At 43.6% G+C, this 24,618-nt stretch overlaps 1 protein-coding gene across 3 annotated transcripts in view; it reads right to left on the bottom strand.

Moving 5' to 3' along the window:
• Positions 1 to 1,016: 1,016 nt before the first annotated feature.
• znf521 (zinc finger protein 521) overlaps positions 1,017 to 24,618 on the bottom strand; it is an 88,665-nt gene continuing 65,063 nt past the window's right edge. For all 3 annotated transcript variants that reach the window (XM_026150683.1, XM_026150684.1, XM_026150685.1), the window contains 3 exons: positions 18,874 to 19,005; positions 12,919 to 13,034; positions 1,017 to 2,598 (listed from right to left, as the gene is read on the bottom strand). In XM_026150683.1, coding sequence (XP_026006468.1) covers positions 2,569 to 2,598; positions 12,919 to 13,034; positions 18,874 to 19,005 — 278 coding nt within the window. In that variant the 3' untranslated portion in view covers positions 1,017 to 2,568. The remainder of the gene's footprint in view (positions 2,599 to 12,918; positions 13,035 to 18,873; positions 19,006 to 24,618) is intronic.

Below are 24,618 nucleotides of genomic sequence, written 5' to 3'. Positions count from 1 at the left end.
CCTTGAAGCTTATTAAAAGTGCCTGGCACAGGGAGATGCTAGCAAAGTTGTTTAATGGATGCCCAGCTTGCATTTGGTATGACAGTTAATGCTGGGATGTACCACTTTCGATTAGGATGAGGGGTTGCATCTTCATTGTGAAAGTCAGTCATTGTGTGAGGCCCTGTCCACAATCCCCAATATGTTAATGTTGTAAAACCTAATGTGCATTTCATGTTGTGCATGTTTAGGAAAAGCTGAATTATACAGATGTTTGATAAAATTCTCAGATCTTGTGATTGTGATCATGGCACAAATTAGCTTAAATCCCAATCCAAGGGATCGCATCCTTGCTTTTTTATATATTCTGGTCTTAATGGATCAAAATAACATATAAGCGTGTTTTTTTCCTCCTATTGTTCTCATAACACAGTTAAGTATGCAGTGTTTTTAGATACAGTACAACTCGAAAGCCGTATCCACTGTTTATTTCAAATGAACCATCACTTTTCAGTCTTGTTACTCACCACAGTTAAAGTGCTTTGAGCTGCAGCGCTGAGCCTTTTCAAAACAAAACTGAAAGCTTCAACAAATGTTATGCTGCTCGTGTGTCACCGCTGATGAATCATCTACTGAGACAGACAGATGTTGTTGCGCGGGTTTTGTCCCATTCGGCAAAGGCAGAAGACTCTTTTCCTCTGTCCCCCGGAGTGCTGGAGGCTCCCTAAATAGACCCAGCGCAAGGGTGTGTAGAATGGGACCGCACAGGGTGATGGGTAATGGAGTCATTAATAACACAGACCTCCCTTAAGATGCTCAGATGTTCGTTAGTGTGAGCCACGAGGGAGGGAGAAAAAATAGGATGCAATTTGATACAATGAAAAAAAAAAAGCGGTGTAAGCATCTGATGATGATCCTGTTTATGCTGTCATAGGTCTCGTCTGATGGGTTAATTGTGTTCTCGCTCACTCACACACACACACACGCACACACACACACACTCACACGCACACACCAACACATTAACATACAGACTGTTAAGATGGAGGGACATGGAGTCCATTTCCTCATACAGTTTTTAATATTTCCATCACATGTGCAACACAAAAAAATGAGGTCTGCCAAATACAGAACTCCATATTTGTACAATACATTTTAATAACATCGGAGATAACTGTCTTTTTGCCGCAGGAGATGGTGATTTCCTGTAAACTGCGTACGAACGATTCTCGATCAAAATGTCAAAACATTAAAGTTTCATACAAAAGTGCATCTCAGGTTCAATGAATGCAAAACATTTACATAACAGAATGGATTAAAGTTGTGTATGATGCCACAGTGGCTTCCAGCTTGAGCAGAGAGCAATGGGACACTGCAAAAAAATTTAAAAAAGTTAAAGAAAAAAACAAAATAAAAACACAACAACAAGAAAAAGTACTTGGGCACTCTCCAGGAGAGCCAGGGATGGAGTTTTGCAACCACGGTAAATCCCGTGACAGACCGAAATTGTGTTCAGCGTTCATGATCCCAAATTCAACTGGATTTACTTCCCCCATTGTGAAAAAAAAGAGAACAAGTAGAGATAACAAAACATAAACAAAAAAAAAATTATTCCAGTAATCTCCAGGCTTGAACGAGCAGTAAACATTAATAACAGAAATGTACAGGTTGAATCAGTGGGCTGGAGATTTCCCCACGCTCTGAGAGCCACATGGGAGTTTCGCGCCTCTGTTCATGAGCCAACAGAAGGAGCTAGCCTTTTCCAAATCTGTGTCACTGCGTTTGCATATATCAGCATCTTGTCCTCTGTCCTGTTTTTTCTGTTCTCTGGGATGATTTTTTAATTTATTTTTTTTCCTTTTCACCTCTCGTCTGAACTCCAGCGCAGGCAGTGGAGATTAGTCGCACCACAGTTCACAGCTGGTCCTCTGGCAGCCATATTAGGACGAACACACAGACAAGGTTTCAGCCTACGCTGGTGAATCGAGCTTTTTTTTTTTCACCCAATAATGATTGACCATGTCAGAATACAGAGTGACGTACTGCGCAGTAGGAGTGGCACTGATGAAAAGAGTCTTCCTGACAACACTCACCAGTTCCTACAGCTTCCTATGCTCTCAGTGGCACCCTGTTTCTCCTTCAGTCCCATCTGGTCTGACTGACAATGTAATGAATCTTTTTTTCTTTCCCTCCCTCCCTCCCTCTTCTCTGTCTCTCATTTTTTTTTTTGGACAAACATTTTGAACTGTACATCGGCAAATACTGTATAAGATTGCAATATAGCTGTAGTTAAGCAACACATGAAGAAGTCTATGTACAAACAAGTTGGCTTTTTCTTTATTTCTGAAATAATGGTTAGTAAAGTAGGCCTACTGAGAGGTTTCTTTTTTGTTCTCCCCCCCCTCCTTCTTTTATTTTCTTTGCTTTGCTTTTCTTTTTTCTTGCTCTGGCATCGTTTCTTGTGGTGTAACTGAAAATTTCAGTGCAAGACAGTCAGTGGGAAACTGCACTGACGGTAATTGGCGGTCGGGCATAATTCTGTGCGTCATGTGATCCTTGTTCTCGGCCACGGCGCTGAGCTTTGCCATGTTAGCTGCTGTGCTGAGTCAACGTGTGGTTCTGCAAGGACACAAAAAGAAAGAGGGAAAACATTATGATGGCATACACCGCAAAAACAGAAATCCAAAAAAAAAAAAAAAATCCTTCCCCTTCATTAAAAAGACATAACAAAACCTCCTTATATGGCTGTAGATGTTCTCAAAGCTTACAGTTCTGTTTAAATTCGATGATCCAGACATGAGCACTGCCGTGTGGTCATCTCAATGTTTGAATATCATCGTCATTCCCTTCTAATTAACTTGCAAGGAAGTCAAATCGGTCTGTAGATCAATAGTAGTCAGCTTTGGGCCCATACCACAGTTAAATCTCAGACACATAAGACCACTGACCGATAACATCCCACCCTGCCTGTCCAATCAAAAGCGAATCCATAACAACACACTGACAGACCCGATGGAATATCATCCTTGGAGTTCTGTCTGTCCGCTGACTACGTGCATTAAGCATGCTGTAAATGTACCCCCAAAAAAGGAATACTTCACACGCAGATAAGGCCTCAGAAGATTTGATCCTCCACACTTCTGTAAGTCTCTAACTGTGCACAATTCACTATGACAGGATAACAAGCTGACAATATCGCACTGTTGTGCTGTATCTTCCAAAATTATGCAAGCACACACACAGACCGTCGAGAGTGGTTGTAGTGGTGCAGCTGTGCCAGGTTCTTTAAAGGGAGTGTGGACCAGGGGGTGTGTAACTGGTGTCCCTGGTGGGCTGAATCCAGGTCATCTTTTGAAGTGACTGCTAATCCCTTTAATGCAAACTACATGCCCCACTTGCTGTGCTCTGTTTAAAACACAGCCTTGGACTCTCTAAACTGGCATGGACTAGACACACCTGTCACAGAGACATCACTACGCATGCATGCACAAATACACACATCCGCCGCACACTCGGTACACACATACATTTTACCCTACACATAGGCACGGAAATGTGTAATCAAAGTATGTGAAATTACACTACATTTACTGCTTAACTAGCCTTTCAAATACAACCGAAAATGAGTAGCGCAACCTCAGTCTGAAGGTTTACCAAAGCAGTCACCTTCAGTGGTGCAGAATCCCTCGGGCAGCAGTAGGGAGCAACTATTAGCCCCCTTGCATTCATTCCTTCCCTCTTTACCCTTTCGGCTGCCTCCATATAAAGCATTTAAACGCCTCGACAGCTTTCCTTTCAGCTAGGACGATTACTTCCCGACAGGTGGGGTAATAAGCTGTTTGACGGGGAACAGGATTGTGACCCCTGTACGGGTTAGTGTAGCTCACCTGGGCCCTGCGCTCCCTTTTTTAAAGAGAGGCGGCTCCGGACAGCTCCTCTGCTTCCATCTTTCCTCTCTTGCTGAAATAAAGCTCCTTTAAGTGAGTCTGGGAGGAGACTCCCCATGGGATGCTCTCTCTCTCTCTCTCTTTCTCCTCACCTCACCTCCTCCCCCTCCTCACACTCCACCAACCCCCTACCCCCCGGTGAAGACATCCTTGGCGTTGCTGAGGAGGGACAGGAGCACGGCAACCTTATTAATGAATGCGGCCCATTACCCGTCAGCCTGGCTCCTCAGCGACTCCCAGAAGCCCCTGCAGTACGTGACTTCAAATGGCAGGATATTGACACGGGGAGAGCAAAGCGGCTAGAACTGAGTGTGTGTGTGTGTGTGTGTGTATGTGAAAGAGAGAGAAACACAGAGAGAAAATTTGTGCTCAACTGAGTGTGCATGCCTTTGTGTGAGTGTGCCAGTGCGTCTAGGTGTGTGTGTGTGTGTGTGTGTGTCTGTGGACCCCAAAGGAATGTAGCTCCTTGGATATAATGTAGGGCTCGTAACAGCTATTAGAGGGGAAAATAACCCCTCTGGGGAATGGCTCCCCCCTCTGCATGTCCCAGCTCTGTCTGACACACACTGCATTCTACCTTTTCCTTAAACATGCCAGGAGTTTTCTCACTGAGGGCTTTCTCAAGGACGGTGTTAAACGACTTCAGTGGCTGTGGCAGCCATGCAGACTAAAGGGAAATAGAGGAAAAGAGGGAGGGAGGAATAAAAAAAACATTAAAAGAAAATGAAACTGATACCTTTATCTCTGTGGATACTGAACTCTGCAGAGTAGCTATAAACTGTTCTGTGTACGAGTGCGGAAGGTGGTAAAAGGGAGGGAGAGTGAAAATTCACTTTCCCGTCTTCATCCTTGTCAAGTTCTTCGAGTGCCTCGGCGCAAGTGTTGGATAAGTAAAATACCCACGGTGCGCTTCAACAAATGTCACGTTACATAGAAAATCGCATTATTCACATCAAAATGACCAAAATGTCCACTGCCCTAGGAAGGAGGATGTCACTAATGGTGTCACACTAGAATCACTGCAATTTAGGATTAGATGCCCTCCATTAAGCCTTTTAGCTCTCATCTTAACTCCCTCCTTCAATGCCATCCTATTCCCCCTGAAACTCTGCCATTCCCCTTATCATCCATTTCCTTCCCTTATATCCAACCCTTAATCTCCTCCTCGATCCTTTCAACCACCTGCTGGCCACACAGGCCTGCTGCAGGGCCCAGTTACCAGCAGTGTTCAGGTAAACCATAGCAGTCAATTCTCCACTAAATTAAATTTTGCACTGATCAATAATGCGCACCCGCTTCTCCCTTATGAGCACTGGCTGCACTGGCTCGGAGCGAGCCTCTTCCTCCTCTCCCGTTCTCTCACCGACTCCCCGCCACCGTTAAACCACCACTTTCATCTTATTACATCACCCTACTGCAACGCCCTCAGGGGTAGTGGAAGAGAAGGGAGAACACCCGGCAGGGGTCTTGTGTACCCATGCAAACAGGTGCAACATGTCTTAGGAATTTAACGCGGCTGCAAAGAAGGAGAGAGCGAGGGGAAAATATGGGGAACGATTGGGGAAGAGCGGAGACCGGGAAAGAGCAAGCAGGCTAGGGAGCTGATTTATTAACTAATCATTCTTTATGTCGTTCCCCATTGCTCTGGTCTCCATCGATAGCACCCGGTCTCCAGTGAGGCAACAGAGGTGCATCTCTTACATCAGCTCTGCAGAGGAAGGCCAGTGGACTAGCAGACACGTTCTCCCTTTCATCTGATCTTGCCGTATTAAAGACAATCTTCAGATTGCCCAACATCACAGAGAGAGGATGTAAAGCTTAATCACAAAGCTAACAATGTTTGATTAGCATAATGTTAATACCTGCTGAGCACATGTTAAGTACATTGTATCTGCTCTTCTACCTGGTGTTATCCGGCATGTAACATTAAACCCGGGCTTTATTGAGTGGTTAGAGAGCTGAGCGAACAATAATGACTTTATAAGCTATGGCCTATTTAAGGCTTCTTAAACAAATAAAACATTGTGCAGCGTTGACTAGTGAATAGACCAGAATCTGTCGCATTATGCCACCCTCAAAAAACAAGTGTTGAAAATGTAACTGACCTGTAATTAAATGGCTTAACTGCTGCTATAAGCTACAATCGTAAGAAGTTTATGATAAAGTCACATTTACACTAGCAGCATAATTACTATATTAGTAATCCATACAAAGGTAGGAAGAAATGCAGCTAGAAAACAGTATGATAATGTTACTCACTTTTGATTTTTAGTAAAGGAAGCTCTAACAAAAAGAAATAAAGTAGAGTTAGAGTCTTGGAGTTAGAACATTTCTTTACATGATTGGAGATGCTGGTGTGACAGCAATCCATAAATCAAGTTTACTTACAGTGGAGATTAAAGATCAGATTAAAGAAACTGTTTATTTCAAGAGTTCAGCACATCCATGTAACACCTGCAGCCCAAGTTCCTTTTTTTTATTTATCTATGATGAAATATTTAAAAAGCTAATCAAAACTATAAACGCCGCCCTCCCGAAGCTCCGAATGAAAGCCTCTGCCTTTACATCACATGCCTGGCATGCAGTAAGTCTGCATAGCCGCATCTGGAGCACGGGGACGACGCACAAAACCACTGAGACCTACGCATACCCGTAGTCATCACTCAGGAATTTAATTAAGGCATAAGAGAGAATGTCACCGAACGATACTAAAACAAAGAACCTGCATTCGTTTCTGCAGCCTCCACATTGTAGACTGACTTGAAGGAATTTAATCACTTAGTTATTTAGGCTCATTTATGTTTGCGTAACGACCGAAAGATGTACAGCGGCCTTCGATCAGTAATGGCCGCTCTGTTTCTCTGGTGATTTTTTGCGGTTGCAATTCATGCTTTGCTGCCACGTAAAATGTTTTCTCGCTGTTCAAAACTACTGTGGGGATAGACAGGAGCGTTGCATTCCTTCTTGATCTTTAATGGTGTGCTGAACTCGGCCCAGTATTGACTCAGTCCTCCCTTTGTGCATTCTCTGCTGTTGACCAGTCCACTGAGGGAGTAATCCCTTCCTGCTTTGACCTGAGGCCAGGCTTACTGCTGGCTAGTTTAGCCAATGAAGAACACAATCAAATAAATAAATAATACAGCGGTTGGCATTCTCCACAGTCATCACTTATCAGGCCGTAGGGAGGGTTGACCCCAAACACTGTTATGCCACAACCGGCCTGGTCTCCTTGGTAACAGACTGCCTTGTTTGAAGCGAGGTGCTCGGGGAGTCATAGTCATACAGTAACAGCAAAACGCTAGGGTGGAGTTGACAACAGCAATGGATTTCAGCGTCTTCCACGTGAGTCATTTCCACACCGAACAGTTGTAAAAATATATAATAAATCCATAATGTTCAAAAAAAGCTTTGATTAGATGTCTAACTACCCCAACCAAATACTTCTGAGGTGTAACTGGAGATGACTGACCACCCTTTTTTGCGAGCTGGTGCTTTGTAGCTCCAAATGATACTCATTACCCTGTCTAAGTAGACAAGTGAATGGTACTAGAAACACACTATGCAGTGATCCCGCTGTTTGACTGAGGTAGCAAAACAACTGCACAACTGCTGTGTTATTATGGGGCCTCATTAAGTGAGGAGAGAGTGGGAGACGGGGAGAGGGGAGAGAGGAAAAGCAATAGAAAGAGGGCCAGCAAGAGGCAGAAAAAGAGAGAACGAAAAAAAAAAACACAAGAGAGCGATACAAACTGTATTCTGAGGTGATAGCAACACACAGATGCCTTTCCAGCCAAAATGAAGACTATGACTAAAGAACCCAATTAAGGGCTTTCTTAGGGGAGCCATCTTGGGAGGGGGATGGGTCTTCCTGGGACATGAGCCCTGGGCTACATCCTCTAATTAGACAGAGCGAGGGGGGAGGATCTCTGCCTGTCACTAGGAGGGAGATGGGGTCCATGGGGTTCCACATGTCAGTCCCAGAAACAAAACACAATTACTTTCACATTTAACCACTTCAGTCAGGGACAGACTTTGACTAGGGATACTACAGAGCACCCCCCCACCTCTCCAGCGCCGCTGCAGTAGATATGCCACTTCACAAATGCAGCGATTTATTTGAGGACTATATTTTCTCTTGCACTTCCACGCTTTCACACGAAGGCGACAGTCGAGCTGCGCTCTCCTGTTTTCCTCGCCAAAATAGAGGAGCGGATCGCAAAATAAACTTTTAATTGACCCACAATTGGTGCCATTCAGCCTGCTTTTCCAGAGCTGAAGAGTCAAATTACTTGGCTGTTATGATGTGCGAATATGAAATTCGAGGGGGGAATAATTGTTCTAATGCTGTTTATTTTGGCCTCTGTTGCATTTTGTTAACATCAACAGCATAACAGACACTTGAAAAATCAGATCACCACGGAGAGTAAATTAAACCTGTAGTGAGTTTCCTGGGAAGCGCTTGAAATGGTATTTTATCAAAGTTGCTGGAAAAAGTCAACTAAGAAAAGTAAAGGAGACATGTTTGAGGGAGAGATCCGGTGATGGATTCTAGCACAGTACACCAAGCGTCTCCTCTTTTGTTTGGATTTAACTTTCCCCAGTGGTGCAACAGAGGAAAAAGGAAAAAAAAAAGAGTGGCTCAAAGGCTTCTGGGAGTTTTTGTCATGTCTCCCTCCAGACATTGTGTTTGCATGCACATATCAGACCCTGGGAGAGATGGAGACAAAGACAAATACATACAGCACGCACGCAGATGTATACACACAAACATACTCTTGCACCAAGAAAAAGAATATCCTCCTAGGATCATTAGGTCTGTCATGCTGTCTAATTCTGATCCACCTACAAAACTAGAACACCAGTGATTCATCACGAGTCGTCTAAGAGAGTTTATGTCCCCGTTTACAGTGCAGAGCCGTGTGTGTACAGTGTAATTACAAATACGCTAAAATATTAATGATGGCACCTCACAAAAGCCACCGTTACTTTCTTCCTAATTCCTTGTTCTTTTATTTTGTAGTGCAACTTTTTTTGAAATGGTGACAGGATGCGGAGCACCTGGGGTGATGAAGAAGAAAACAAGTTGTCATATGAAAGGAAATATATATAAATATATATGCAACTTCCAAAAGCGTGAAGAGCTGTCACACTTGGCAGATCAAGATATTCAGAGAAAATTTGGTGTTTGAGCACCACTTAGGGACAAACACATGAAGCTTTACTTCTTTTTTTTGCCGCACGTTTGGGACTCGGGGCAGTTAGGGCATTTTTTCGGGGCATATTTTAAAATTCATGAGGCAAAAAAAAAGAAAGAAAGAATAACTTCTGGGGAATTGGGTCTCTGTGCTTCAGACTGAAGAATGCTTCATGAAAAGGAAGGAGGGAAATAAAACCCAAAAATATTGTTTTTGCTTTTTTTTTTTAAAGATCCATCACTCAGAGAATCAACTCCAGACATTTGCTGCATTGTAATGCGCAAAGCATACACTGCGCTGATTTCTTTGGCAACAATTATTTCCATCTAATACAGCTACCCCCTTCTTCTCACTCGGTGTCCATCAGTCCCCTTTTTCTCCCTATTTTCTATCCTGGACACATGTTATGACATACATAGCTGTTTACAATGACCTGGTGACCGCAAAGCCTATAAATATGCTTAATTAAAACAGCAGAATTGGACACAGCTTGGCAATAATGGGTATCACACGGGGAGAGGAGAATCTCATTTGTGTGGGGAAGTAGAACATGATGCAGATGTGCTCTTGTCACTTTCAGCACTCATTAAGGCCAGGGAGCTTTGAATTGTCTTTGAAGGAATCCTTTTAAAAGACACTCCAATTAAGGTATGTGTCCTGCGGGCGTCTGAGGAGAGAGGGAGAAGTCATGCAGCATCTCAGTCCTTCCACTCCTCCGTCGATCACGGCGCGACTTAACACATGACTTAAAATCTCATGTCACTTCCAAGGAATGATAATGAAACTGGAGGATGGAAGGAGCAGAGACAACCCCAGCTTAAAAGGAACAAGGGAGTCTCACGCAGAAAATGTCATCTTGACTGTTGTGTAACTTCAGCCTCATTGTCTTGTCTATGGAGAAATTGAGATCATTGGGAGAGAATCCTATGATTGCAGCCCTCCAGTATACTGTGGTACGAGAGCTGAACTTGTCCGTTTCTTCACAAACGAACTGCACTCGGAGAAATGTCAGATTTAAGCTGTGGCTAATACTGCGCATCCATCAGTTAATGAATCTGGCTAATTAATCCAGCCTAGCAGCATTGTCAGTGGCTCTGTTCTTTCTGCAATGTGAAAAGCTACTGTATCCGACGGCAACATGAAGGGGAAAGGAAGTTCATTATCAAGTTTCACATTGCAATATGGCCTTTATTAGAACCCAGGGACATTTTTTTTTTGTCTCAAACGGGGACGCTAGCAACGGGAAGACAGTGGATTTTATTTTGGTGGGAGTGTATTCTGAAGTGAAGCTATGTCTGTTTGTTGCTCAAGGGGTGGGCAGAAGTTGAGGGTCAGAGAGAGCAGAGCACAGCCAGCCTCCTTGCCCTCCCTATCAGCACTTCATGAAATATCTAGACTGCTCCATATTTGAGGGAAAGGGATGCGCAGGGTGCAGGCTGTGTGAGTTTGTGATGGTAGAGGGGAGTCCTCCGGAGATCTTCGAAGGGAAGGATGGTCTATGCGTCTCACAGCTTATTTTTGTGAGAGAAATTGAGAAATGGAGGGAAGGTGAAGAAGAGAAAGAGAGATTATTCTCCATTGGAATATGGATTCTGGGGCACACAGGCCCAGGAGTCAGTCAATCTGGCCGGTCTGAGGGGGGTGGCTGGGCGGGGGGTCCTAGGAGGGCTGATTAGACGGATGCTCTCCCATCATCCATCTCGACAGGCTGGCGAAAATTGGCTAGCCCCTTGCAGGGTAGAGTTCACAGGGGGAGGTGGTGGGGGGATGATGTGGAGTGGTGCGCTGGATACCTGTCACAGCCTTTGGTCTGTTTCAGGATCTCAGCAGCAAATTAATAAAATATCTTTCCTGCTTCCCTTTACCTGCCGTGGCAGCTCTCCCTCTCGCCGCTCCTTCTCCCAGCTTGCACCGGCCCTTTGACCCCTCCGACTACTGTGAGAGATGAGGAGCCCAGGCAGCCGGTGAGTGGGCCAGAGTGTCAGGGAGAAATAGGGAGAAACTCCAAACTCAAGACCCGGCGAAGAGAGAGAGCTCTCGCTGCTGGAAGACAGCTCCACTTCTGACAGACTGACAAACGACTGCCCTGTGTCAGTGAGACATTTTGAAGTGTGATGCATGGGAAATGGCAACCGCAAACAAACAGCAACTAAAAAACAAGCCTCCAACCTGCACTCTTTGTAAGGTTTTAACTGGGCGATGCAGCAATTCCAACATTTACTGAATCAATTTTTAGCATGCTAATATAAAAATGTGAAAAAATAGCTTGAAGATACGAGCTGGCCGTGGCATGTATACAAAAAAAGTCGCTGTTTTTGCATAAGAAAGCAGTGCACATATTTGTATCTATATGTGCTCCGTATATGTTTGAGACTGTGAGCATGCAGAGACATGGGACTGCCTTGAGAGCATGGCACATGTTGAGCATAATGATCGTCTTATCCCCCAAGCTCGTTCCTGCTCTCCTTTCATAACCCTCTGTTTCACAAGAGAGTGCCATAGGTCTTTCATGTTCTGCTCTTGTCTCTTCACACAGAGTAAAACAATATAATCATGCATGAAACATCACCTCCGGGAGGTGGAGATCACTTCATTCCAAAAAATGTCAGACAAAAAAAAAAAAAAAAAAAAGTAGGAAAACATCCCCAGGTTATTTGAGATTGTTTACAGGTACCTGCTACAACCCTCGCTATATAGAGAACATTTGTACCAATGAGAGATGAAAATGTGATAAATAGCAGAGCTTGAAGTGAATGAAAGGCTTCCACATTGGCAGTTTGGTGGAGTGCGAGCCTTGTTAAATAATCTTCTCTGCAGTGGAGTTGCATGTCAGTAGATCAGGCCTTGTTTTATTCATGTTTGTATGCTCAAATGACCAGCAGATAATGATCGCATTCACCTTCCTCCTGGCAGACGCACACCTCTGCGTTTACAACCTGAATCTCAATATGAAAATCATTGCCGATCAATTGCCAGCCGAGCCCTGGATATTTCCACCAGCTACCCGGCTAATACATGGCGCAGCTAATCCAAGTTTCAAATAGATGCACATAGAGGATATGGTCAGGGGCTACTGGCTTCTCTTAGCACTTTAAGGTGAATTAAAATACTTTAAGTGATTACGCTGAACACGGTGTTCTTTTAAGACCGCTCATATTTTAATGATTTCGTTTCAAAAAGGTAAGAGAAAAAATGTGGATATGAGAAGTGTGCCATGTGTATGATAAAGAATCCCCCAAACAAAACAGAGCTGCTTGAAAGCACCTCCACAGTGAAATAATATAATAAGGTTTGTTTCATTTTTTCAGGTTCTCCAAGGACCATGGAAAAAGATTGCTAGAAAATGGATTATCTCTCTAACATTGCGAGTTCATAAGTCCAACTACTAACTTTGTTGAAGGGCAGATACGGTCTCCCAGAGGACAAAGCTCATATTTAGCCACGAGGCCTCCTCTGTGATTAGAAGGGGAGATGCAGGCATATTGACTCAACTGTGTTTTTGCCTCTGCACCGTATGTAATTACCTCTTCAAAAACGAACATTCCACTAATCCTCTAATTCCAGATATTTTAGTGCTCTGCTGGTCTAATAAGCAAATCAAATCATATCTGCACATCACAAATGAGTTTTGGAAACGGACTGAAATAATTCCTTCTGAGTCTCTCATCCCAGCCGGGATGGAGGGGGATAACCAGAGTGCTGTGAGCGGTGTTTAGTGTTTGTTAAGCTGTCATGTGTGATTAGCAGTCACAGTTTCTGCTAGAGGCCCCTTCAGCTCCCCCCGGCCCAAGGCTCACCTGTAACTCTGTCTGGAAGAAGAACTTCTGCGGGCACTGTGAGCAGTCATAGATCTTATCCTCCTGTCCGTGGGCAGAGAAGATGTGCTGCTGGAGCTTATTGGCCTGGACAAACACTGCTCACATACATGAGAAGGTAGGGGGGGGGGGGGTCAAAGGGTAGAGAATAAATTGATAAATATTAGCATACATTAGCTTACACGCTGCAAGATTAAGACTTGTTTTTTTTCTGCTTCTTCTTCTTATTGATGGGGCTAAATTAAAGAAAGATGTCGCTTCCATCAAGGCAACGTCCTGAGTGCTTTAGCCCGAATAAAAATCAAAAGCAGACTATGTCAAATGGCAAGAAAAATAAGTTAATCACAAACAAATGCATGCGCTATGAGCCCCCCAAAAACAACAGAGAACAATTTAGGTGTTAAAAGTAAAACTGCAGTGGTCATACGCATGGCGCCACAGCTAGCGGATGCATAATGTTTTGAGAATAACAACGGTCTTTATTTAGCGCTACTGTGGGGACAACAAGCCGGAAAATAAACAACCGCAAAAATTGGCATGGCTTCAAGTGCAAAACATGGCCTCCATTAGTCTACATCGCTAATTATATTGACAATATAAATATTCATGGTGTTGCGCTATTTATTCATGCAGACTACATTCACCATCATGGAAACACACAACTTGCTGGTACTTAAAACATATACCGTACATTTGTGCTTTAATTAAGCCACAGTCCACGCTGAGACGCCAAGGGGGACGCAACTGTGTGCGTCTTGAGTGTATGTGTCTGGCACATGTGTGTGTGTCTGGATTCTCTAAGGAGCACTTCAAACATGCCGTTTGTTATCCCAGACCCTTGTGCTTTAAGGATGGCTGCCTAATCTCAAAGGTCTGGATGCTCTGGAAAAGTTAGCATGTGGGGGCTTCATTTGAATTTCTTACAGCTCGAAATAACTTTTCTTCTAATGCATGCACTGAGAGCCACAAGGAGAAAGAGGGGTGGGGGAGCAAAGCCACAAAAGGTGAAGTGTCTGCTGGCGATTGCTTTGGGGAGGTTGCTGCAACCCCCTTGGCGAGGCTCCGCAACTTCAGCGTGTCCCAGTTTGAGCTCACGTGAGAGCCGGGTTATTAATTACTGAGTCATATAGACTTGAGACGCATCGAATGCCACACGCCTGACCTGGGAAATAAAAGTTTAGATCCAAAGCAGACGCAGTGCTGCGATGCCTTACGACTGCTAATGCCTGGGTGACAGCTGTCTCTGGAACACGGCAGCATGTTAAACCAGAAATGAACAAACCTCCTCTAATTGACAAACAACTCCATGGTCCATTTCTGAAACTAATGGCTGCGGCGATATGAGGATAAACATAACTGCGGCTACACGGCTGCTTTTACAGTCGGGTTACAAAATATTACCGCTCAAGGTTAAGGCCTCGGCTATCATGCACATTTGTGCCTCTTTTATGCTCCAAAAACGATGACAATTTTCTTTGTGGGGAATACACAGCTTGGAAAGGAAAAATAATGTGCTGATAAACAATAGCCTATTTCTTTAGCTGTGTTTTGTCTGCATATACTGTACAGAAACAGGTCACAGCAGCTGCAGGAAGCCTTCATTATGTCTTTGGCTAGAGGAGGAAAAAGTCAATACAGCAAAAATAAAAATGGATTTGAGACTTGGGGGGCCTTCAAATACTGTACAATAGGGCCAAACACAACTGAGATGTCAAGTTAGCTGTTTCTTGCTATTTACATGCATCTCTGGTCCACTTCCAGTAAGAGTTACATTTAATCAGCAGCGCATTTATCAATTTATAGCTTGGCAGTCACTTACACACAAGTGGGAAGTGACAGTTGATTTAAAGCACCGGGGGCCTGAAATGTTTTAATGCCAGTGTAAGTCCAATAAATACTTTTCTGCTAATTTATATATGTTTGTTTTTGACATTTTTAAAGGCTCGGGCTGTATTTATGTTTACTAAAGATGATTGCAAGAATCAGCAATCACTAATATTTACTGTGGTAAACATTTAATTAACAGCAGGGTTCAAATTTGGAGTCCTTTGTCTTCGTCGTTGTTTTTCAAATTAGCATGCAACGTGTAATAAAGGGATAAGCTGAAATGGGCAATGGGGGGACATTGCATTGGCATTTGGCAGCATGAGTCAGATATAAAATATGCCATTGCATTGCCCATTTAGAGGAGGAACACAGGCATGTCTTTCTAGAGGGTTAAAATGAGGACATAGAAAAACAAGGAAGAAATAATCCAAAACCACATCCAAACAGGATCAGTGGCTGCCCATTGTGTCTCTCCCTGCTGAGTATGAGCGAGGGAGAGAGAGAGGGAGGGAGCGAGAGAGGGAGGGAGCGAGAGAGGGAAAGAGAGAACTTTGTGGAGTTTGTTGGCTGTGGAGTCGGAGCAGAGCTGAACAGAGCGCTGAGCCGGGTTGGGCGTCAGGGGTGTCAGGGCTGAGGGGGCTGAGGGGCCAAGGTCTCCTCGCTGTGGGGGATATTAAGCCCTCTGATTAGATCTCAGGGGCCGCCCATGGCAGACGTCTCCTTTACTACAGGCCCCAGCTCATCTTTATTTTGGCAGGGTGGTGCTCTCTGCAGGCTGCACTGCACCAATACTGAGCTGTTTGTGCAGAGAGGAAAAATAAGTTTATCCTTCCCCCCCTCTTTTTCCTTTTTCCTTTATTTATTCATCTAGCTTACACGTACTGGTTCCTGCTTAATCCAAGGGTTCACAATGCAGAGGCCGATACGAGAGTTTCGAGGCAACACAAATAAGTCGGCCGCGCGAGTTGATATGGAGCCGATAACTGCGAAATTTCGGGAAAAGGCTAAGCCCGTGTGTTTTATTTGTTTTTGGTGGTAAGATGTCATAATTCTAACATCAAGCACCAGCGCAAACATGCGCAGCAACTAAACACAAAAAAAAACTAATTAAACTACTGTAGTTGTCAGACTCGTGTGGATTCTAAAGCAGCGCCTCCTCTAGTTTTTTAAGTTTCTACTTCACGCTGTGACATAAGTAAAAGAAAAGTGTATACGTATACACACACGTACAGACACACACGCGCGCACACACATACACAGGACTTTCATCAGGCACACTTTCTTCTGTTTTGTTTGTCTTAAGCACATATTCCCAATCACAATTTCCACACCAGCCCTCGCTACTGCTCCTAAGGGTGCAGGCAGACACTTCTAGCTGCAGGCTCCCCCACTTCTGAAACCTGTCAAATCTGTCCTGGGAGAGTCAGCCTCTCTCTCATCATCCAGGGGCTTATGGACCTCTCTCCATTTACCCTCCCTCCCCTACACAGTTCTCTTTTCCTCCTCCACTTCCCTCCTTTCATCTCACATCCAAACTTGCCAGTTGCAACCTTCTCAGTTTCCTCTAAGTTTGTCTCCTTTTCTCCTCTATTTTGTCTCTCCTCATCCACCATCGACAACTTACTTTCCCCCCGCTCCATACTTCTGCTCCGGTCTGTTTTGTGCTAGGTTTTTTTTTTTTTTGTCCTCTCGCCATTCCCATTGGTGTGGATTGAGAGTAATCAGGTGTGTCAAAGAATGACATTCATTCTCTACCTCCCGTTGCGTTTTTCAGGTCGCATGGGGGTAGATCAAACTAAAACATGGGCATCACGGGGGGGATGATCTTTTAAACAAAGAGTAACCTTGTTAATCAAGCGGACTCAATAACCCAGGAACTACTACCTCCACCACCTAGTTTGATCAAAGTTTTGCTTTCATGTTCATGTTCCAATCATTATACCTAAAATGGGAATCCTTTTAATATGCAAATATGGATTTAAAATGGTGCAAACAAAAATGGTTGATTTTAGAAAGCGTTCTCAGAAAACAAAACAGTTTTAATGACCAGAAGTAAAAAGTACTTCAGTCTATTTGGTAATACACTTAAGTATTGTTTTAAAGTGTTTCGATGTGAATATAACCGTTTCATTTACCATTATCACTTGATATCTGTATATTACAACTTTATGTATGAATCACCGGATAATCTTGTTATATGTTAATGCACTACCTTAAACTAACAGTTAAAATTAGCTCTACTTTGGACAAGTATGTTGCAACATATGTATAAGAACTCATTCATAAATGTACATAATAGCTGTTTTTTTTGTTTGTTTTTTTACCTTTTTTTTTACAATTTTTGTACTACATTTTTCTGATAACACTGAAGTACTTTTTATTTACTTTAAAGTACTTTTGTGTGGTACTTTTTAGTAGAAAACTATTTTTTTTACATCATTACTGCCTCAACAATGCAACAAAAGTACTAAAGTGCAAAAGTTAAATGGCTTCTATGGTTTCCATTAAGTGTCAGTAAAACACAAAGAAATATATAGAAAACATTATTTTGTTTTTTGCTGCTTAAATTTACTGGTATCTTAACTTAATATGTATGTTCTATCGATGAAAAGTTGTAATTAACTTTTTCTACTACTCTGTGTAGTGATAAAAAATCCAAAAAAGTCCATGAAATGAAGCACATAAAAAAACGAACTTAGTGCATATTATCTGACAATATACTGTAAGTAGAGTTATGTTAGGGTGTTAAACAAGTGTTTTTTCTTTACTTTATGTCAAGCTCAGCTTGAAGAGATACATTCAGCTGTTTAGCCAATCTCTCAACTGCTCCTTTTTCTCCAAGTGCTCTGACTTCAGTCTGCCTGTCCCCTGCATCCCCAACAGAGGGAGGCCTTTCCGTTCATCCCATACTCTCCACAGCCTTCCTTCCCCGCTACCATAGGCCTTCGCCCATCTGTCTGTCTGCACTGCGACCGCTGTCCTGAGGGTGTACTCTGTCTCTCCCTCCTCCCCTCTCCCTCCCAGCATCCCTCTCTCTCATGCGCCGTGATCGATATGGACGCAGAGGGAGAGGGGGGACCTGTCTGTCAAAGCCGGCGGTGGAAAATGAAGGCTCAGATGAAGGAGGCATGCTCTGTATATTAAATGCCCAGACCCCTGTGAGGGGTAGGAGGAGGAGGAGGAGGGGGGGGGGGGGGTTCGGGGGGGGGAAATATCAATAGGCCTCTCCTAAAAGAGAGATAAGGCCAAAACAGCAATGAGAGAAGTGGAGCAGACTAGAGGGAGGGGAGTGGAGAGAAAGAAGGAAAAGGAAGAAGGAGCGGCGATGTGAGGGGGATCTGGAGTTAAAAAAAAAGATGTGAAAACAACTTTGAGCAACGCGCAAAATGTGAACTAATGATGTTAATTGATGTAACAAGTGAAGGAGAGACAAATTAGTTTTTGTGCAATGGGTGGATGGGGGGTTACAGGAAGCACAAGAGGGGGAAATGAGCTGAGGACCAAAAAAGTGTTAGGAAGAGTAAAGAGCTGAGATGGGAGAAAGAGTGAAGAGCTGAAGTTAACGACTTTGCAGATTTCATTATAGAGATAGTTAACCCTGTTGACACTGAAGGAGGGCGCTATCCTCTCAGGAGGAGTCCGGTCCTTCCACCTCCACGCACAGAGACAGATGAGATCATTACAGCTATCAGCACCACTGCCATCCACAATTAGCACATCTCCTTTTCTTTCCCCACTCCTCAATCCCCCATCTCCCCTCAGCTCACACTGCCTTCCCCCCTGCTCTCTTTCTTTCTCCCCCTCTCACCTCATGACACTTCTTTGGCCTTGATTTGGAGGCAATTTGACTAAATAAAAATCCACATGCAGCAAACTGCTCTTAGCTTTAGCTGGCCTGCTTGATCGACCTTTCCCAACTCATTTAGAACCCATTTGCCTTCAAAGCGAAAAAGAAAAAACATGCAAAGAAGCTTTGTTGAAAATGTAACTGTGTTAGAAAAGTTAACATAAAAAAAACTTTTAATTTATAATCTTTCCATGTGTTCACTGGGCTGATACTGCACGATACACACACGCTTGCATGCACACAAACACATGCACAATACGCACCTGTAAAGCAGACCGGGCACTTGAAGGTTCCACCCATGCCCTCAAAGCTGTGCTCAATCAGGTGGCATTGAAGCTTCGCTGGTGAGTCGAATGACTGACTGCAGAGCTTGCATTCATGGTTCAATCCTTCCTCTGTAGAGAAGAAACAACAAAAAAAAGAAAATACGCAGAAAACCATAAGAGGCGGAAGAAGCAGAGCATGAATGGCTGAGGAGTTGCAGAGATCTCACTTTGTCCTGGTCCTTTTTTCCCTCTTCCCTTTTAACATGAAATTTAAATTTAACAAATTTATAGGAACACTCTTGTGTCTGTGATTTTCATGACTCAAACAGGAAAAAAAAATATTGTGTGATCTGCTCCCATCAGGCATAAATTGGATGACCAGCTGGGGTCCTAATAGCTCAGACGAGGGCTTGCACTTTGAACATGGCGAGTGTCATCTTTTTTTCCCTTTTCTTTTCATCAACTTACATAAAAATAAATCTGCAAAGTCTAAATGGAGGAGGAAAGAGTCATATGTGCTTCGCAGACTGCGAATCAAAAATAAATCAACAATAGTCAAACAGTGCATGTCAAACGGTGCAGAGGGTCATTATCAGTTTTTCAAGGACAAAATCCCCCCCCAAATAACTGAAAAAATGCTTCTCAAACCTTACTTATATGTCCCTGATCTCGGCTCTCATCAACTCGTATAAACCCAACTGTCCTTTACAGCACGCTCACTTGCACGACAGATTATCTTCTTTGCTTTAAAAATACCCAAATGTCTATATCAACATTTGACTACCTCAACCACAGCCAATGATAGCTTAAATAAATGTCATCGTGGTAGACCTGCACATTTCTTTGCAGCACAACAATCTGCTGACTCAGACTTTTAGAGAACCGCCTATCTCCAGTGTGTCAATAAAAGGCCTATGCACTCTGCCAGACTAGTGCTTGATCAAACTCTTGCTACTGTACGGCAAAGGGGCGGGGGTGCATACCTCTGGGACTCAGCCATGGTTTATCCCCAGGTCTCTGCAGCCCAGTGCTCACCGCATAGACCCTGGGTGCCAGAAGCATGTATACATAATCCACCTAAACAGCTGTGCAGAGCTTGATTCCTGGTGGGTCCAGGTAGAGGGTTAGTTGAACATGCTTTAGGCAAATTTGGCAAACAAGTAATCTGAAAAGCAAAGCTTTCCAAGAATATGGTCACCTTGGCCACCACATTTTAAGCTATACTGGGCAATTATTTCTAAAATATTAGAGAATGAAAAAAAAGCCTTAGCTCTAAAATGTTTTTCTGAATTTCTTAAAGCTGAAACTAGACATAAAAATAGGCAGTATCGCAGTGTTTGCACTCATCGACTGATACTGACAAATAGAGACAACTGTGACCCAATAACCCCAATATTCTGGAAAAAAAAGGAATGAAAACATCTCCTACAGTGTCAGGCTCTTTGCAGTACACTGCAGTTTTTACTATAACACATTTTTTCCATTTTTTTTCTTCTTAATCTTCTTTCATCATGCATATCCTTTAATATGATGTCTGAAACCTAAAAAAACCCAAATTAGTTGTGCATCAGCACAAGCTCACAGACAACATTCCTGTATGTCTGTCTCACAAAAGGTAAAAGCTGATCAAAGCAGCTCATGGTAGTTTGAAAGGGAAAGAGTTGATGCTGTGTTCTGCAATCATGCATTTGACAGATGAGATACTCTGTAGCCTACATGTGCATCTGAGTGTAGCAGCAGGCATCAGCGAAAGAGGGGAAGGGGAGGGGGTGTTTGCCACGAGCGCATCCACGCAGCCGTGCAAGAGGATCACTGTCCTCTTTGATCACCATTCAGTTTGCTTATTTGTGTGACGGTGTACACTAAGGTCAACCTTGCTGCAGCGTGCACAGATCTGTTCTTCTGCCATATGTGCAGCCCTCATTTGACCCTAGTGCACAATGCGGTCCCTTTGGAGACCTGGCCTGCTTCATTATGCATATAACTCTGCACCTGCCTGACTGACCTTGCATGTGTGCATGTGTGTGACTGTGTCTGTGAGCAGGTGCATCAGGTGAAAATGACAGATATAAATGAAACAGAATGTTCCCAATTTAAAGAATACAGGAGCAATTTTGTTTTTTTCTTACTGTTAGCAAATCCATGCCTTAGAATGATTTCTCTACAGGCACTTTATGTGGCCACAATGCTCACAAGGCTTTTGGCCACAAAGCTACTTATACTTGTGGAGTCAAAGTATTAATTTTCACATGATTTGTCAACATTAAGATGACGCCACTGTTGATATATAATATCTTTTAGTGTTGAGGATATGCGACTGAGAAGGAAAACGAGGTTTAAGTGAGGGCCTATCACAAGCAAATTCTGCTCCGTTAGCACCTCTAATGTAGCCTGTTTAGGGCTGGGTTTGTATTCAGCAGTGTAACAGGGGTTGAATCAGGCTGGCAGCTTGTTTCTTAGTGAGAGCCAAGGGAGGAAGTCGGCTTGCTCGCCCCTATAGCTGCCTCATTGGGCTGAGGTCACTTCCTGTTGCTCCCCCAGCCCTTCTCTTGGGCTGCCCAATCAGCATGGCCCTGCGTGAGCCCCCACCCCTCTCTATCCACCGAGCAGACTCTGGATATAGTTACAGGGCCACAGGGGACTGTCAGCCCTCTCTCTCTATCCTCATCTCTCTCCCTTTCCCTCCTCCCACTCTCTGTTTCAGAGTCTCCCGGGTGTTCTCCACTGCCACCACCCTGTCCCTCCGCACTCCTAAGAAAATCCTTTAGATGAGAACTGCTCCTGTGTCTGCTCCCTCTAAGCATCCCTGACACCAGCAAAGTAAGCCCATCTGCATATCCACAGGGCCTTGCGTTCCTGTGGCTCATGGTTTATGTATTTCACAGCTCCTTAAAACACAAACGCCTAATATCTCTCCCATGTGGAGGACAGGAGAGGGGGAGAGGAAAAAACTATTCTCAAAAAGAATGGTCTTTATTTCTCTGCGCTGTTTACTTTTTTCCCTTTTTTTTGTATCCAGGCTGAAGTTCATGTGCCGTTGAAGGTTGTTTGGGACGCTGGGGCTTGCAGGTCTCGCTTGCATAGTTTAGTGAACTCTTTATGTAACAGCGACACAGCTGCAGCATATTGAATTTTGTAAGGCAGCGGTAAAAGCGCCTGCGATTCTGATAGATGTTTTATTGTGCTTAAGAGTACAAACGCACAGCCGTCAGCTGACAGTGACTGAAACCGATGTAACTAAAGGCGCTCTAACTTTCTGACAATAATGTGTAATTAAGTATATCGCAGGGCATTGCTTAATTAAAAACTCTCCCTCAGCTTATTCCGTTCCAACGCCACCGCTTCCCTCACCACCACTGCCCCTTTCTCCCTTTAAACAATTCTGCCGAGGAGCAGTGAGAATGCGAAGGGAATTCAGGACCACTTTCAGCATTTGACTTTGGACAAGAAAAATCTGATACTTAGATCTGCGCTCTTCTCTGGGGCATAATGAACAGTTCTCTGAAGCTCAGGCTCACAGGGGCCCGTGTTTCTCGTGTCGCCAAAGCAGATGATATTAACGGCATCAATCAAGGCACTTCTGCGCTGAAAGTAATGAGCAAACAACTGGGGGAACAAATTGGGAATATTTAGTGGTTGTTTTAAACAAGATACAGGCACAACAACCATAGTAATCACAGGGAATGCGTGAAGAATGCGTGTGTGTGTGTGTGTGTGTGTGTGTAGGGGGGGGGTCGATTTATAACTAACAGGTCAGTGCTGAGTTTCTAAGCTGCCAAACCTAGCCATAAAAACAGAAATGCCTTTTTTTACATTTATTTTCAGAACAATCTTGTTTATGAGGAATTTCACCTTTAGCAAGAGTTTGGTTTCTATTCCACCATCTGTCTCCTGCTATTCAGCCACATATTGGAGTTATATGTTAATAATCCAAGAAGATTCGGTTTTCAGCGGACTCACTGCTGTATATACAACCCACCATGGGATTGTGGATGGTAGCAGAGTAGACAGCTTCAGGCCTGTAAACAGTAGGTGGGTTTACTTCTCTCTTCTCTCCGCGGGAACTATCCATTAACAGATAATGGGAGGAAAATCAGAGTGATTAAGGCCCAGGGAATTATGGGTGAATACAAATTGACTCCACCTCTGTGTGGTGCGCTCTCTTGAGGTGGAGGCACTGCTCATAAGGAATAAACTCATTTCAGAAGTATTGCTACACCCATTAGGGCCTGGTGAATGCAGCATGTGGGGGTAGGGAGGTTGTAGGTGGGAACGCAAAGGGATGGACTCCCCCTGGACTGAAGCTGATTGGAGAACTGCCCGGGGGGAACAGCACTAATATCTATCTCCTGCCTCCACAGTTTTAGAAGGACAGAGTCAATCAAGTGCAAAATGTTTGAGATTCAAGTATAAGATTTTACTCAGGCATTGTAAAATCCCCCCAACCCCTCCACACACTCCATCAAAGACCTAATGCATTACACAAACAGTGATGGTAATGTGTTTGAGCTAGCTAATGGAATCGAGATACTGGAGAACTTACTACAATACAAAATGAAAGGTGTTGGTACTGTAGTAAGACCTGCGTGGAAAAGATATAGCCTGTGTCTGCAAGAAAGAAGTAAAAAAAAAAAGATAAGCTGAGCCCCCATGTCAGGGTCCCAACGCTGGAGCGCGGCTGATGCTGCTTTCCAACCTCCAGAGGGAGAATGAGAGGTGAAGTGAGATTGTTGGCTGTGACATGTCAGTAGTGGTGACGCCCTCGCACAGCGAGAGCAAAGGATTCTGGGGGAACATGACTCTCGGAGAATGTCAGCTCTGATGCATGGCAGCTCGTTGGAGGTGCTAATCAGAGCAGGGCTAGGCTCCTGCTAGGATCAGCCACTCTGCGCCTACATTAACCGCTTCACAGCTCCCTTGGCTACCACGCCAGAGGTAGAAACACCAAACTGGCAGGTTTTTGTGTCGAGATAAACATGCGTAACGCTTGAATGGGTGTTACAAAAGGTTTAGCCGACTAGAACACCTTTTGGGTTTTACAAAACAAGAGGGATGCAAGCATAAGGACTTTTCTCCTTCTCCATAAGCACAACGAGCAGACATTTTTAGTTGAGCTATTTGCTCCGATTCCCTACACATGTATATAGCAATGTTCAGATTTTTATATATGTAAATAAAATGTAATATATATATAGAAAAAGGCTATAATTAACAGTCATTACTGAATTATTAAGGACACCGCTTCACTATGAATTACTACAATACATTAAACCATTTTCTACTAGAATACCTGAGGCCAGTTATGCAAAAGAGTCTGTGTGCCACTGACTACATGAACGCCAGTATTTGTGCAGAGCCTTCTGTGCTTTGTTTTATGTTTAATGACTCACCTTTATGACAACTTGACTACATAACTACATAAAAGAAAAATTGGACGGAAATTATGCAGACCTGTTGCCTCTCATCCAGGAATATATATATTATATATATATATATATATTTCAAATAAATCCAGATATCTTGGAATATCTGGTGTAGTGGCCAGAACACTGTCTATTTTTCAGTTTTTGTGCTTACGGATAATTTTAGATTTGAAACAGTGAATTGAATGTTTCACTCTTCAGTCTGCCAAAGGGAGAGTAGCTGGTAAAACCAGATGAAGCTGGCGTTTCAGCAGGATTTGGATCTGCAGTACCGTTTGAAGAATGCGCTGCCATTTTGTGTTTCCACGCTACCTGCAAT

Source organism: Astatotilapia calliptera, chromosome 18 (assembly GCF_900246225.1).
Source record: "Astatotilapia calliptera chromosome 18, fAstCal1.2, whole genome shotgun sequence".
NCBI lineage: Eukaryota > Metazoa > Chordata > Actinopteri > Cichliformes > Cichlidae > Astatotilapia > Astatotilapia calliptera.
Note: the sequence above shows the minus strand (reverse complement) of the source record. Positions and strands in the feature narration are given on the sequence as shown.